Genomic DNA, 16883 nt, shown 5'->3' on the forward strand with positions numbered 1-16883 from the left:
GAAGGTGGACACGCTCCGCTGGTGAGTGGCCCCATAGAAAGCTATGGTGACAGATTAGGATGGGCTTATTTCCTTTGGATTTGTATTTGGAACTGCCGTTGTCATAGGATAATCTTCCTTTAGCCACCCGGATGAACCACCTGGCCTCTGGCTCTGCCAAAAGGAAGGGGCAGGCGGCGGCAAAGGGCTCGCAGGTAGCCAGGCCAGCGTGTCCTCGAGCAGGAGGGTCAGCAACCTTCCCGGTGCCCACGTCAGCTGGGATGGATGTAGGAACGTTGCGGGACGCCGGCGCTTGAGCGCTGTCAGCGCAGCTGTGCCTTTGCACAGACCTACCGAGACCACGAGGTGACACGCCGCTGCCCGGGCCGTGCCACGGGGCGCGGCCCGCACGCGCTCCGAGCGCGGGAGGGCGGCGCGCCCCGCCCGCACAGTACCGCGGGGCGGCCAATGGCGGCCGCGGCCGCCCCGCCCCACCAATTGGGGCGCGCGCGGCGGCGGCCCCATGAAATGTGTGGTGGGAGCCAATGCGGGCGCGGCCGCCGCGGCGGCGTTTCCCCCTGGCCAGGCCGGCGGCGCCCGGGCCGCCGAAACCGCTCCCGCGCCCGAACCGCGCCACCGCCGCTCCCGTCCCGCAGCATTGGCCGGCTGGCGCCGCCCCGCCGCCTTCGGCCGGCTGCACGCACCCCGTTGGTGCGGCCGCTTGCCCGGAGTGCTGTGTCGCAAAGCCTGCGCAGGTCGGCGGGGCCCGAGGTGACTTCGCTCGCGCGGAGCGCGGGCACCGCTGTACTGGGTGTGCTTGCGGGGCCAAGCTGGGGCTGCAGGTCGGGGAGCTGCCGCCGACGAGAGGCCTCCCCGGACTGCGTCTTCGATGGAGGATGTGGCCGTCGTCTGCGAGGAGACGGCGCTTCTGACCCGCACGGCCGCCAGCCGCAGGAAGGAGGTGTTGCGATGCGGTGTGTGGCGGAGCCGGTGCGAGCGGTGCGGCGTCGGGCCGGGGAGCGATGTCCGCTGCCGCGCAGGTGGGTCGGGGTTGACCCTGCGCCTCGGGCGTGTCCCCGGGCCCGCCCCGAGCCCCGGCGGAGCGGCGGGAGGCGGCGGTGCGGCGGCGGATCGCGCACGAGCAGCAGCGCTGGCTTGGCGGGACCGGCCCGGGCAGCGGCTCCGGCCCCGCATCCGCGCTGCCGCACGCGAGACCCGTGCGGGCGGAGGGCCCGGCGGCTCTGGGGCTACCGGAGAGCAGTGTGCTGCTTCTGAAGACAAGTGGACAGTGTAAACTATGACTCATCCTTTCTGGAGCGTACGGGCTCCTGCTCTCTGCCAGCTTGCCCGGCCCGGTCCGGCGGGATGGGTCGGCAGCCGATTGAGCGGGTTTCTGTCTGCGGTGCAGCAATGCTCCATGCAGACCCCATTTTCGTTACATGTTCAACCTGAGCTCAGCCCCAGGCAGTGCATCACTGGTATCTGTGGTAGTTGTACCCAATGGCCTGTGTGCAAGAGCTGGTGTGTGTTTTGGTGTGCTCGGTGTTAGCCTGAATGCCCTTGAACCTGATCTCACTTTCCTGTACAGCCACTGCAGGCCCTGTGGGCTGGAGGAGTGTGGATGTACGGGGGATGCAGGCCGACTCATTGGAGAGAGGTGTGAAGAATGCACACCCACAGGAGCTTTACTTTAGATACTCTTAATACTTTTTTAACATGCTCAGCCCATTCATAAACTAGTTCATCAGGCAGTGAAGTACCACCCAGTTATCTCGTCAATGAGCTCCCTCTTTGAAGCTGCAAAACTAGTACAGTGACAACCTGCCTTCCTGTGAGAATCTTTTGACATAACTCATCTTGTCTGTTTTGGTTCCCGTCCTTGGTACCATAGTGCATCCTGCGGTCCACAGGCATGTGCTGTTGTGCCTGTGGGACAGGCCAGTAGCTCTAGTATAGCAGTAGCTCCTCTTGGCCATTGAGTGCAGTGGATGAGATGCTCCACTTGGGTGGGGTTTTTTTATATAGTGCCTTTCTTTTATAAATTACGAAGTTTACTTGAATTTTCCCAACAGTGTAACAGTCAGAGATACTGCACACATCTTGTACACATACATTCCTTGGGGGTATCCATGTGTATTTACTGTTTGTAACACGTCTGAATGCTCTTAAGAGTGACAGCATCAGAGTACAGTGTTTGCCACGTGGTACTCTAAAAAGCAGCTGTTTTTTAGCCAGAGTTCCAGTGAGTTTTCACTGGTATGTACTTATGTGACTCCTGCTGCCATTTGTACAATTTCTCCTTTAGGAGAACAGGCTTACTTCTTTCCATGGTGACTTGTCCAGGCAGAGTCATGAAACAAGAGGAGAGACAGAGCTCTAAAGCATAATTTAAACCTTATTAGTGTTCCTGAATGATGGAGCAATCCCTTCCTTGAGTTTTCTGTGAAGTAAAACAGAAAAAATAATTGAACAAATATCCTTTTAAAGCTATAACAATGCATGGCACTGTACTATGCTTGTCTGAACATTTAACTCTTATTTACAATTCTTCTTCCTGGGAACATCATTACAGTAGTGCCTCGTGGAAAGGGGGAGAAGATTTCTGCAGGAAATCTGCCTGTTCCTGGTTCCTCTCCCCTCCAAGGCATCCCCCCCGTTCCCAGTATGGTGACTGTCAGTCGTGTTTAGCTGGTATGTCTGCTTTGTTTGAGTAGTAGTAGTGTGCCATCTTGAAAACAGTGAGATGGTCAAGGCTTTAGAAAGCAGGAGTGTATACATGTCTACTTTGCCCAGAGCTCTGCAAGCTGTGGTGGAGGGCTTGGCATTTGCCTTGGGCATCTTGGCTTTCATAAAGAGCTCCTCAGAAAAAGCTGTTTGCTGCAGCTGCATGAGAGGGTGTTTCCTACTGTAGTCATTCTCTGCTCTTGCTGCCTCCATCATTGGTTCTGGAGGGACCAGCCACAGTTGCTCAGGAAGTTCAGGCACCAAGGTGTGTGGCCGCTCTGAGCTGATGGAGCCCAGCACCTGCTCCTGACCCTCCTGTTAATCCCAGTGAGTGGCTGTCAGCAGTCTCCCAAAGTATTTTTCTGAGCTTTATATTCAGTCTCTGAATTCCCCATTGAAATAGTTGTTGGAGTCTGGTGGCAAGTGATGTTGCTGTAGGGCCTGTCCTACCATCTGCCCTGTTAAATGCCTTAATTAGTGACCTGGAAGAGGTAGTGGCATCTCTATTGAGCTGTCAATGGCCTCAAACTGAGGCAAGGGTGAGAGGTGATACCATTGAGATCTGGGCTGCTGTTCAGAGGGGCCTCACCAGGCTGAAGGAAGGGGCTGATCCATGGGGACCTCATGGTTGAACAGGGACAAATGCAAAGTCCTGCCCCAGGAAAGGAAGGATCTGACCAAGCCAGCTGAGGTAAAGCTGGTGTGAAAATGAACCAAGGCTATTGTAGTGCATTGTCACTCCTACTGGGTGATGGAAAGGGAAAGGGGGTGGATGAAGTCTACGTACAGCACCAGTTTCTGAAAGTGCAATCTCTTATTCTTTTTATGTAATGTAAGTGCAAACCCATGAATACTTTAGCAGTACAGTTGGCGTATGCTTGGCTTAACCCAGTGAAGCCCAGCTCCTGAATATGCACTCCTGACCTGAGCCTCCCTGCAAGGCAGGACTCAGCTGGACTTGTCTTACTGATCTCTGAAGTGCTAGGTGGATTTTTGTACAGAGCAGCCAGGAGCAGTGGAGGAAGGAAGGGATGGGGGAAACAGGGTTGTAGGGTACCATTTCTGCAAAGAATTAATAGAGGGAGGACTTGTGTCCAGGAAATCTGCCAAAGAGGCATGTGGTAGGTTGGGCTCTGAAGCCTGATCAGACCAGAGAAAATTGAAGGGCACAGGGGGCTGCCAAGTTGCATCCCCGAGACAACAGCCTGGTTGAATGCATAGCTGTAACAGTGCTGTTTCACATGCATTGTGCCTTCTGATAAACTGTCTGCCCGATGCATGAACTGAGCAGTACTGTCTTAATCTCCTCTGTTTCATGCTACTGAAAACCCAAAATGCAATATTTAAGAACTGATGCAGCATGTTCTTTCACTGACTAGACTCCTTATTAAGAAGGCTTGCTACCAATTACGGTAACACTGTATGCAGCAGACAGATTTCTGCAGTAGTTTGTAATAGCATTGATTGAGCTTTCAGACTATAGATACTATTGCTTATCCCCCCAGCAACATTGGATTCTTTACTGATTGTCTGTCTGGAACAAAACAAAATAAAATCTGGGGTTATGTCTGTTCTTGCTCCAAGTTATTGTAAGGAGAAAAAAGAATTGAATTAAATTTGGTCATGTTCAGGCAGTACTGGGAAAGAGCCCAGTATTTTTTTAGTAAAGTAGAAAAATTAGTCATGCATTTAATGATTTATTTGCAAGTCAGACTTATTTCAAGGCATTATGTTTCTGTGTTATCAACTTCTGAACTTATTTTAAAATTCATAGTTTCTGAGGAGTTTTGAATTTGGCAGAAAGGTAAAGGATTTTGAAGTAAGTCAAAGGTAGATTGCCAGTGTGGATAAGCTAGTGTTTTGTTTAGCTGTGTGCAGTCACCAGTGCAGTGGATGCTCAAGTTGAGTAACTCCAGTGGAAATGTTATGATCGCTGATCAGATTGTCCGTTCCAGCACCTTTTGTTTCAGCAGTATGTTCTCAATTGTTTATTCCTCTAGAATAAACTCTCAACGTCACCTTCTGAACACAACAGGGGTAGTTGCTGAGAAGAGCCCTCATCAGCACATTGCTCTTGCTGCATAAGTTGTCTTAATGTGCTTGGGATAGCACAAAACAGCCTTTCCACCATTTCTGTGCTTATGCAGATAAATGGAAACCCAGAAGCTCAGCAAAATGCACCCACAGTGACCTGGCCTCTTCTCAGCTGTCGCACAGGAGAGAATTAGCTGGTGCTGGGAAAACTTTGAGAGCCGCTACAGAAGAGCTCACTGTGGTTCCTTCCTTGGTTGTTTAGAGGAAACTTCTATCTAAGATTCTTGTTATTTCCTACTCCCCCTAGACACACTGCAAACAACTTGTGACTGCATTTGTGTGGTGTAGGAGAGCCAGTCCTTCAGCAGTGAGGACAGAATGAGCAGCTAAGGAGTATGTTTGTTAAATCCCATCCTCTCAACAAGAACTGGAGAAACTATCTAATGGCATTTTGAACACCTCTGGGTACCTCTTCCCAAACCTACTTGCTAAGTGGCAGGATTTTGTCCACAGCAGTGCTTCTGCAGAGCTTCCAGCTGTGCTGGGCCAGGTAACCTGCTCGTCATTGCTGAGCAGCCTCAGCTGCTGCCTTCTCTCCCGCCCTGTACAGCTTCTGCAGGGCTGCATAGCTGTATATGAACCACAGCTTGCACCCTGGGCTGGACTGCTGTCCCAGCTGCAGCTTACTGCTTGCAGGGATGATTCTCAGGGCAGTTGGTGGAGGTTTTTGAAAACAACAGAAGCAAAAACAGTTTAGTAAGCTATTTATGTATTGTATACGTTCAGGTAATACTACATAGCTACTACCAAATGCAAGACACTTTCTCCACTCTCTCTGTAGATATAGATGGTCCTGCAGGATAATGATGTCTATTCCAAAGTAATAGAAAAGCTGGGCTCAGGAGAAATGGATTTAAGGCTCTGCTGGCTCTTGAACTTAATTAGGTTATGGGGGGTTTATTTTATTTTATAGCACATGCCAGTACCAGAGGACCTGAGTTTGGAATCATAGAATCTTTTAGGTTTGAAAAGACCTTTGAGATTGTAGAGACCAACTGTTAACCCAGCACTGATGAGACCATCACTAAACCCTGTCCCTAAGTGCCACATCTACACATGTTTTAAATACCCCCCAGGGATGGTGACTCAACCACTTCCCTGGGCAGCCCAGTGCTTGACAACCCTTTTGGTGAAGAAATTTTTTCTAATATCCAATCTGAACCTCCCGTGGTGCAACCTGAGGGCATTTCCCCTTGTCCTGTCACCTGGGAGAAGAGATTAATTCCCACTTCACTACAATCTCCTTTCAGGTAATTGTAGAATCCCCTCTGAGCCTCCTCTTCTCCAGACTGAGCCCCTTCATCTCCCTCAGCTGCTTGTCATAAGACTTTGCTCCAGACCCTTCCCCAGCTCTGTTGCCCTTCTCTAGACACACTCCAGCACCTCAATGTCTTTCTTGTTGTGAGTGGCCCAGAACTGGACACAGGATTCAACATGCAGCCTCACCAGTGCCAAGCACAGAGGGACAATCACTGCGCTGATCCTGCTGGCCAATCTATTTCTGATACAGGCCAGGATGCCATTGGCCTTCTTGGCCACCTGGGCATACTGCTGGCTCATTTTTAGCTACTCTCAACCAGCACCCCCAGGTTCTTTTCCACTGGGCTGCTTTTCAGCTGCTCTTCCCCGAGCCTGTTGCACTGCAAGGGGTTTCTGTGACCCACGTGCAGGACCTGGCACTTGGCCTTATTGAACCTCACGGGCCTTGGCTCACCGATCCGGTCTGTCCAGATCCCTCTGGAGAGCCTTCCTACTCTCAAGCAGATCAGTACTGCCTCCCAAGGGACTCTGTCAACCAGTCCCTTAAACAGGCCAAAGGCTGTCCTCTGGAAGTCCAAGGTGGCAGTTCTACTGGCACCTCTCATTACTTCTGCAATAGTCAAAAATTCTTATTTCATGATTGCTGTGCCCAAGGTGGCCTCCAATCACCAGATCACTCACTAGTCCTTCTCTGTTCACAGACATCATGTCCAGATGGGCCTAATGCATCAGTAACCCTTGCATCTTTGATGCCACATGGATCTCCATCCACTACTTTCACTGAGACAGCAAACTGAAGGAGCTCACTACCACAGCATCCTTCAGACATTGCTGTGCTCTAGTGAGCCTGGTTTTATCTCTTTTCCTCTTCCAATCTAGTTTAAAGCTCTTTCAATGAGAGAAAGAGCTAACTCCTGTGCAAAGGTCCTTTCCCCACTTTGAGGGATTTGGTTGTCCTTTGAGCCTATGATTGGCTGGTGTCACTTAGAGGCTTTCTTCAGGATGAAAGAGGTGATGCCCATCATGGGTTCCAGAAAGCAACAGAATAACTCTCATCAGAATGTGCTTCAGAGTTTTCTTTAATTATTTCATTAGCTTAAATTTTCAGTGGTTTTTGTATTAGCATATAAATTAACTGAAAAGCATGCAGTAGATGAGAAGTTTCTTAAACAGTACTGAAGTTTCTCTTAAACAGTACTGAGAAGTTTAAAATAACAATCCTTTAGACAGAATGAGGTAGACCTTTATTAGGAGCCTATATAATTATCAGCATACATGAGAAGAGATGTTTTAGCCTCCTAAAGCAGACTATTTCAAAAGTAGTTTGATTTGTTTCTGCAGCTCTGTCCCTTGCATCTACTCCACAGTTTAAGTGAGGCCTTTTGGTTCAGGCAGGTGATCTTCAAGTTCATTTCTGATGTAGCTCTGACCCTTACATTAATAAGGCTGACACTTTGGCTGAATTGGCTTTGCCAAGAATTATATTTTTTCATTTTCAATTTTGCTTCTGTGATCACAGATTTAATGAAAATGTTAGGAAGTAGCTTCTAGTCAGATCAATATGTGTGGACTATATTCATTATAATTACTTTCTATCTATAGAACTGCAAAACAATATTTAAGGACAGTCTAGGAGCAGCTTGGGTTTCATGCTTTTCTAGCAGAAGCCATATTTAGACCTTGTTATTGAATTGTGATGTCAGGATTCTCATGAATATCCCAGTTGCTGACCAGAAGATTAAAAAAGGCCAGAACCCTGTTTTATAATCTCTTGTGAACACTGATTATTATTGTACAAGTCTGATGTCAGCTTGTGTACCTTGTTAATCACTGTTCCTTTGGCTGTGATAAATAGCCCTTGGTGAGCTTACGGTTCAGTGCAAATGCTAAGTGGTTAAAGGTTCCAAATAACCATAAGCATCTCCTCTGAGTGAAAAGAGTCTTTGCTGCTGCTCTGACTTATACACATGGCTTGGAGCTACCCTGTTCCTTCCCTAAGAAGTTTCTGCACAGACTTCCAAATTGAGCCTAGTTGGAGGTTTTTTGTAACTGCCTTACTTAAAAACATTGCAAAAACTAGTTTACTACAGTCACTGCTGGAATTTTGGTTTTGAGATTCAAGGATGGGTTCAGAGCATCCCCAGTGTTGTCTGCCTAACAGGTTTTTTAAATCCTATGCTCCATACAAGCCTGTAACTCCCTACACACTGCAAAGACAGGGTTGACATGTAGATTACAGGGCTGTCTTGCTCATCATGAGATCTGACAGCATCTTCAGAGAGTGGTGGAGCAGAGCATGTGATGCAGAAGAGCTCCTGGGTGCTCTGCTTCTGCCTGTTGGCTTCCAAAATGCTATGATATGGAGAGCAAAGTCCCCAGTGAGGTTTTCCATGCTGTACCAATGGCACAGTGTGTAGCTGCTCACAGCACTGTGCTAGGACACGCACATGCACAGAAGCATGTATCTTCATTTTAACTCCTCTGCCTCCTGCTTGCTTCCACTTGCAAACTTGCCTCCAGTCCCATCTCTTTACCTGGACCCCAGTAACTAAGGAAAAGATACTTCTGATGTAGAAACAGAAATGTGGCAGAGGCAAGAACCTCTGGTTTGTTACTATTTCTCCCAAAACCACATTGTATCACCAAGGCCAGTTGAGCACTTCAACTATTGTCTCCAGCTGTTCCACTTGCTGAGGTAACCAAGGCATGCAAGGATGACAAGGATGACCATTCAGCAAGGATGACTGGTCTTAGCAGTGACATTTCCTACTAAAACAAACATATGTGAACTTTAATTTCTACCAATATTACTGGTTATTTTTTGCTTGCTGGGTCTCCAAAGTGATTCTGGAACAGGTGCTCTGCCTCTGCAGCAGGCACTGAGGATGCTGTGGGAAGTGATTGTATAGCAAGCTTTAACTTGCAATACACCATTCGTGCTGAATATTTTGAGGGTTTAGCAGCTCAGATTAGTCTGGGAAAGCTGTGTATGCTTGTGTTGTGCAGTTTTCAGAGGATTTTTTTGTCTTTGTCAAAAGTCTTCTGGTAAATAATGCTGGATCAAAAATGTAGACCTCATTATTAAATGCCTGACCTGAAACAAAAGTTACCTATACAAAACTGTCTTCATTGCCTGTAAGTTACCCTGGTACATACAGACATCTGTGTAGAAGTAATTGCTTATGACAGGCTTGCCAACCAGAAGTTGGTGACTGCAGAGAATGTGTTCCTATCAAGAAAGAAATTACTATCAGTAATTACTGATCATTCATTACTTTAAAAAATAAACCACCCTGGGTTTTCTTTTGTATTTATTATAGGAGCATATCTCTAATCAAGTATATGGTGTAAGAGAGCTTCACTTCGGTACCAGATCTGGACAGTCATGATACTAGGGTGAAGATAAATGATGCACCCACAGTGTCAGGTGACATTATCTTTTATTGCTGCCTCTCTTATAGCAGTATTAGAAATTTTCTTTCAGAAAGAAGATAAGTGGAATGTTTTATGGCTGAGATATACCTGTGTTGGGTCTTGCATTCATCCAAGGCCAGTAATCCAGCTGTAATCAGCCATTTTTCTGTCATTTGGAGTCAATATCAAAACCAAACAAGTATATAAAAATCAGCTTGTTCAAGACTTGCAGAACTCATTTTCATGTCAGTAGAGATTCAGTATTTGGCATAATCTTTAAAAAATTGTTGTGATAATTTGTTTTGGAAGGTTTATTATGTATGTTAATAGTAAATGATCTGGCTATCCATGCTTGTCTCTGGATGCCAACTGAAGATCTCTGGCAAGATGAAATCATCTGTCTCAGCTCAGTCCCAGCTGGCCACTGAAGCAAACCAAAACAAAACTGCTACATAATTGGACGCTGTTGACAGTGCTGTGAGTGATTCTGCATTTCTCTTTGCTTTTTCTGAGGCTTAATGTAAGAGCTGTCATGGAAGCTGAATCCCTTATCTCAGAAAGGATGATCTTGTAGGATAAGAATTCTGCTTGTGCTTGTGTCTCTGCACTTCAGTACAGTTGATGTCCTTTGAGCTGCAGACCAGCAGCCGTGGAGATAAGTCATCTCCATGCAGACTCAGGCTAGAAAGACGAGTGTTTTAGAGATGGAGCTAGTTTTTGACCTGCTCTCCAGCAATAGTAAGTAGTAAATGGCAGACAATGCCTCTATGTAGAAGTGAGAGACTTTTAGCAGTCCTATAGGAGTTAATTTTGCAAGCAGTACAAATGCTTTGGAGTGTTTCACCTACCCAAATAGCTGAGTGTGCCTGTCATCACTGTGCTTAATATAGTAAAAGTGATGAATCTCATGTTCTTCCAACACTGTACAGAGGAGAAGTGGCATGGCTATTGCTAGTCACCAGGTATTCACTGAAGTTTAATTCGCTAGTTCATGGCTCTGTACCTCCAGTATTGCTGAAAGGCCATTTTTATGACTTGGCTCAGACTGGTTATTCATCTGGACCTGAAATGCTGTGTGAGGTTCTCGTTACCCATTTTGGAAATGCAGAATAAGGAGAAATGGTAGGGGTGGATGAGAAGACCTTGCTGCAATGTAGGACTGTTCCTGTATGAAGTGACACAAATTAGATAAATGCCTTCAGCTCAAAGTTATTTTGGGTAGGGGAGCAGAGAAATAGGAGAGTTCTACAATATCTCAAATGGTACAGAGCAAATGAACTGGGAATGATAGTATGAAACTTAATAACATCCAGAGAAATACCCAGGCAGCAAATTCCAGCAGAAGGAAGTACTTTGTCATGCAATGCACTACTGAACTGTCGGAGTTGTTGCCAGGATGTTGAGGGGTGGGCAAAAGTACAGCTGGATGCCAACTAATGAAAGGAAGATCCATCAATAGCTGTTTAAGATCCAGATGCAATAGCTGGCTTTGGAAATATGTGCACTGCTTCTTACAATAAGCTAGGGAAAATATACTGGAGTTGGCGGCACTCTATACTTGTCCTCTTTCTGTTATTCTTTCCTTAAGCTGCCGGTACTGGCCGCTGTTGGAGTCAGGCTGCTTGGATATACAGGTCTCTGTGACCCACTTAAGCTGTTCATGTATTATGAATAAGCTGTAATACTGATAGCTGTTTAGCAGACTCATAATGAGTCACTTGCTGTGATCCTGAAGGTCGTGAGTTGTCCAAGGACTGGCTGTTTGGGAGGCGGATGCCCTGCCTTAACCTTGCAGAGATCTTACTGTTTCCATCCCACCTAGCAAGGGGAAACCTGTGTTCAAGCTTACTCAGGGTGTCCGATGGCATAAGATGGGCCATCACTAGCACAAGCAATGGGTGCTCTGAGGTCAGATGTTGATCTATTTTTTCTTCCCTGCCTCAGTATATCCATCCTAGAACAGACAGTAGAAAATGGAATGATTCCATCAGGAAGACAGTCAGATGTTTTATGTCAAAAGTATAAAAGAATTCCACTCCCCCGTCCCTTAGCAAGTCAGATTAACCCTAAGAAACAGTGCACACTTTGTAAAGCAGAGATTTCTCACTGGGAAATGTTGTTTCTAGGTTTTCCACATCAGCTGTGAAAACATACTGCCATCCAAGCTTTGCAAAATGATTCTTAGAAAGGCCTAGCACTGAATGCTTGGTGTACAGAGGTTTGATATATTGAGAGTCAGGCTTAATATTATGGAAGAGAGTGTCCTAGAAGAGCCTTTGCAGAAAAGTGCTGGGGAGGACAGTCTCCCATGGGCTTTGGAGTATATGTTTTTGTGGGACAGCTGATGGCAGCTGATAATCTGCAGTTTGTGCTGTGGAGATGATCGACAGGCTTTTCCTGAATAGCATGATGTGGATCAAATGAGCCTGAAAATACCGGCGTCAGTGATAGGAAATAGTTATTCATTTTTCAGAGTGCAAGGAGCCATTTGGAAAGGGTACCGCTCTTGTTTGACCTTATGTTCTGGCTTTACAGCTAACCAAATCACTATAAATTTGCAAACTAGAACTGCTGGTCTTTTTATGCCTGCAAACAGCAGCAGCGGGAGCCATTTCTCGGTGGGTTTGAAGAATGGCAGGCTGCCAGCAGTGGCATCCATCTTGCTATCTGAGATAATGCCACGAGCAGCCTGAAAGGTATTTCTGACAGCAGAGCATCAAACCAGCTGTGCATTGTGCAGGGCTGACTGGAGAGCTTTTACAGGAGCAGGACTCTAGAACTGGTGTGGCCAGTGTTGGATGGTAATCACACTTCTGTGGCTGTGTTTCTAAAGTCTTCACAGACATCAGCCCTTTGTGTAGAAGTCTGACCCGTGGCATCAGCGATGCTCTGATCAAACTGGGGTTGTGAGGGCCTGGGACCTGTAGGTATCACAGTCTGCTGGGCAGGGAAGACAGGCTCTTGTGCTGCAGATCTGCTTTGGTGCCTTCTCTTGACTGCAGTAACACTCCCAATGGTTTTCCCTGACTCAGTAGCTGGAGCCATCTCTCCCCTGCAGCCCACATTTCTATGACACTGTGTCCTGGCCATGCAGGATGACTGGAGAGTAGCAGAAGTAAATGCAAGGCAAGGGAAAGCAAAGAAGGGCGACTGCTATCCAGGCTCTGAAAAAAGGCAGCTGGGTTTGTGGTACTAGTGGGAAAATACTCCCCTGACTGTCCCCTCTGCTAGCTACAAGCATGTCCTGTCCCTCCTGGGGCTTGCTGTTTCATGTACTGACTTTGATATTTCCTGAGCACGACTTTCTCATTTCTCCATCCTTAGGGGAACTTTGGCACAGATGGCAGCAGCCACCAGAAACCGCCAAAAGCTTTTGTGCAGTTGAAATGTGCTCTGTCCACACTTCATCTTAAAGACTAAAGGCACTGCTTGTAATTCTGCACCAGGCTTCTCTGATTTTAACCTAGTTTCCACTTTGCTTAGTTTCCTTACCCTCTCTACAAGATTGCTGCACACAAACCAGAAGCCTAATGGGAGCTTCTAAAGGTCTGCCAGCCCTCTAACATGCAACAGTAGTCCTAAAACTTCTTAAGAGACGGTTTGCATTTCTCCAGATGGAATGTAAACAAAGGGCTGCTAATAAAACAGTGTGTAAGGTCTTATTCAGATTTATATAAATCCTGATACCACGTCTAAAAATAGTGCCCTGTTTTACATTCTTGAAAGCAGATTCATCACACACCTACATCTGCCATGAAGTAACAAACTGGACTTCATGGGAGTTGTATGAAAAGTACTGAAAACCCATTTTAATTTTATTAGTCCTACAAAATACATATGGACGGTGATGTTAAATATGATAACACTTGGAATGGACCGCAGCCTTGGCACTAGCAGGAGGCATTCAGTATGAGAAGTGGTCTGGAGGTGTCCATCAGAGCATTGATTGCCTGCTCTGGTGGGCATCTGGTGGGATCTGGAGCAAAAAGGAGTGTGGGAGAGCTGGATGTAGATTTAGCTAATGGTTTCAGACCAGGAAGGAGTGAAAGAATAAAGACAGGCAATTGCTGTCTATTCTATATGTTAAGTTAGGATTCAAGCAGAGGGACCTTTTCTTTTAACCTTAAGGCTTGTGCTTATGACGCAAGTATATAAATAGATGGGGCTCAATCCTGTAAGGTGCCAGTGCTTAATGTAGAGCTTGTAATTAGTCTTATTAGTTTAAAGCACTTAAACTCTTTCCTCTCTTGTGTCTACTTATTTGCCGTCTCTCTGAGCTGGTCTTGTGGTCATGTTTTTCAATAGTGGAAAGCCTGAGATAATGTAACATTTGAGATGTGGTTTTCGCTTTAAAGTGTTTCTTAGCCTTAAATATTCACTAGGAGATTTTGGACTGTGGTGTGGTGCCCATGAAGGTGTTAGCCATTGTTAACCATGAAGGTTAATAGCACAATAGAACTTGCATTCATAATAATATTAAATAGGGCATGTAGCAATATTAAATATATCTTGCAATGAGTTTTAAGAACAAGCTAAATCCATATGGAGTATGGATCTTTAAAGAACACCTAATCTTTGTGCCTTGGTTTTTGCATGCTCTCCAGGGATGGGAAAGCTGTCACTTCATTGTTGATACATAAAGCATCTGACATGTCTCCTGTATGTGTTGACTGCTCTAGTAATGAGATTTTCAGTAGGTTTGCTCCTTTATACTTAGTAGAAAATAGATGCACTCATTTAGCTTTTTGGGAAGGTACTCCAGAGGAGCTCAGGATGAGGAGGTGACTGCCATCAACATCATCTTTCCTTGTCATGCATACCCTGTCTGGTGCAAGGCATTACCTGTGCATTACTCAGCCCTGCACAGACACAGGCATTAGTGATAACTCCTGTCAGTGAGATCATCAACAGAATATTTTTAAAGTATTTGAACGTGCCCAAATAACAGCTCAAACTGTGGTATGTGTCCTCTGACCCATGGCCAGGGCCCTGAATGGCAAGTAAAGGCTCAGTGTCTCTGAAAGCCAGGCTCTTTCCTCCTGAGCTTATGCGTGATTTAGGAGCCCAACCCAGCTGTAGGCACTCACACTGAGAAGTCTGGGTTTCTGTTTCCAGACTCATACTAAAAATTTGAGCTTCCTATATGCTAGGAGTGACATTTACATTTTTCACAAAAAGTGCTTTTGTCCCCACTTCCCCTGCTTTTGCTGCTGTAAGAAAGCTAAGCATGAGGCAGAGGAGCATTCCATCACAGGCTGGAGGTAGGAAAGGTGTGTTTGCAAGTGCCTTGACTGCTGCTTATATCAACACAGTCTGTAGGAAGCTGCGTTTCCAGTGAACAACTAGAAAAATGTCTAAGGATCACCCCTCTTGAAAGGAGCCAGGACCTTCCACAGTGTCCATCGTGGTCCTTACTTCATGCCAGAGGCATGGGCACACATCCAGGCTCTCCTGTGAGCTGAGACCTGGGATGAGGAGAGAGGATTTGTCTGAGTGCATCTGTATGTGACCCAAATTCTGAATTTCCAGCAAGGCTTTTTCCCAAGCTGCTCTATCAGTGGGAATTATATTGGTAAGCAGTGACACCTAGAAAAATGCTCCCTGAAGTACAGGTGTGAGCTGTAACAGACTACAAGTGTCTGAAGTGTTTACTGTGAGTCCTTAGTCACACTGAGAAATGGCCTTGTCCAGCTGTAGTGCAGGCTTGCATGGTAATTCAATAGAAGAGACCAGAAAATATGGAAACTCTGGCTTCCTCGCTTCATCGTGAGTTGCACTTTGAGGAACATGCATGAAAGATCTGTAGGTCTTGCCTGAGGCTCCTATGCAGAGTTTTCCCCAGCTAGGTCATCTTGACTGAAATGCTTACTGGAAGTACCCCAGGACTCGTGGAAAACCTAATTCAGTGTACTTGGAAGGTCAGTCGTTTGTTCTTTCCATAGCACTTGCTTCTCTGGAGCAAACTGCTCCACCGCCCTACTGTGGTGGTGTCTTACCAAGCTGTTTTCTGGGAAGCAAATTTTTTGGTCATACCTTCAGCACTGTAGTTTCCAAATTCAGTTAATCTCAGTGGAAGCAGTCTTTGAGCATGGAAGCCAACCAGACACCCACGGCAGCAGAGCGAGGAGCTATTTTAAAATTCTAAAAATTAAAAAGTGTTTTTTTCTCTTGCATTCCTGGGTCTTGGCCTGAACAAGGAGCAGAGGTGCCAAAATACTGCGAGAATGTCTGTTGTTGCAGTATGTCTGGCCGAACCAGAAGCAGGAAATTCTTGTGAGAGCCTGTCTCATCAGATTGCCAGCCAGCTCTGAGCCTCGCTAGTTGTGAGTGTAAGCTGGTGAGGTGGAAATGTGGCTGCAAGAGAAATATTTGAAGGTGAGTAAAATGGTTCATTGGAAGTGATAGCAGAGGTATGGTGGTGGTTTTCTGTTTCCAACATAAAAGTAAGAAGTGAATACATGAAGCAAACTTGGATCACCCTCCTTCTTCCCGTGGGGGAGGAAACAGGGAAAACTCCCTGTATGGGTTGAGTGCTTCTCTGCCAGAACTGGTCTGCCTCTCTGCTCTGCCTTTAGGTCTCCCTCTGGTTTGCTGGGGGCCAAATCCAGCCTCCTTGTTCATAACTTCCTTCTTAAAACTTGTAGGTCAGGAATTTTTTCTTACCCTAGGCTAGACTCTGCACTAAAACTTTCCATGTTGTTGTGTGCAGAGCTGCCTTGGCAGGAGGAGGGATGCAGGCACTGCAGTAAGAGCCCCAGTGTTTAACCCCCCTGTCCAGTAGACTTATTCCACCTTGGCTCCATTTCAAGACTATTTAAAAGACCGTAGCCAGTCTATGCTGCCGTTTTCAGCATTATTGCTCCTGGTGGAGCTGTAACAGTGGGAGACTTTAAAGGAAAAGGACATAATGGAAACTGATTAGAAAAGTGGAGAAAGTCTTGGGGTACAATGAACCATTGCCTAAAGAAAAGCAGGAGGGTGAGTAAGGTGAGCCCTTAAAAGGCATGTATTCGATCGCAGCAGGGCAGGAAATAGCTTTAGGAGAATTTTTTCTTTGGTCCATTCATAACCTGGTTTGTACCTCATTAACTTTCTGTTAGTGCTTTTTTTCTTCTGAAATCCAGGGTAGCTTATTTCCACTGAAGTCAATGTGAAGAGTCATTCAGCACAGAGTGCATGAATCCTTTTGTGCAGATTAAACAAGAGAAGCTCCCAGTGTTGCTTGCATCCTAAAGGGATGAGAAGCACATTGAGGATGTGCTGACGATGTGTGCTTTATTTTCTCTGTTTCTGTGGAGCTACAATAAGCTTCACAGAGGTGCCTTTTCTGGGGTGCTTGCACCATTTTTTCTGATTATAATATGCTGGACATGCAAATGACAGCTCCTGTGAAACCAGTTGCACTCTTGCCT

The 16883-nt window shown here is 46.3% G+C and overlaps 1 protein-coding gene across 1 annotated transcript in view; it reads left to right on the forward strand.

The window, feature by feature from the left end:
• Nucleotides 1-618: 618 nt before the first annotated feature.
• Nucleotides 619-16883, forward strand: part of DDAH1 (dimethylarginine dimethylaminohydrolase 1) — a 54437-nt gene continuing 38172 nt past the window's right edge. Inside the window, exon 1 of the mRNA XM_029959714.1 lies at nt 619-940. Coding sequence (XP_029815574.1) covers nt 869-940 — 72 coding nt within the window. The 5' untranslated portion in view covers nt 619-868. The remainder of the gene's footprint in view (nt 941-16883) is intronic.

This window comes from Manacus vitellinus, unplaced genomic scaffold (genome assembly GCF_001715985.3).
Source record: "Manacus vitellinus isolate BGI_N305 unplaced genomic scaffold, ASM171598v3 scaffold_21_pilon, whole genome shotgun sequence".
Taxonomy (NCBI): domain Eukaryota; kingdom Metazoa; phylum Chordata; class Aves; order Passeriformes; family Pipridae; genus Manacus; species Manacus vitellinus.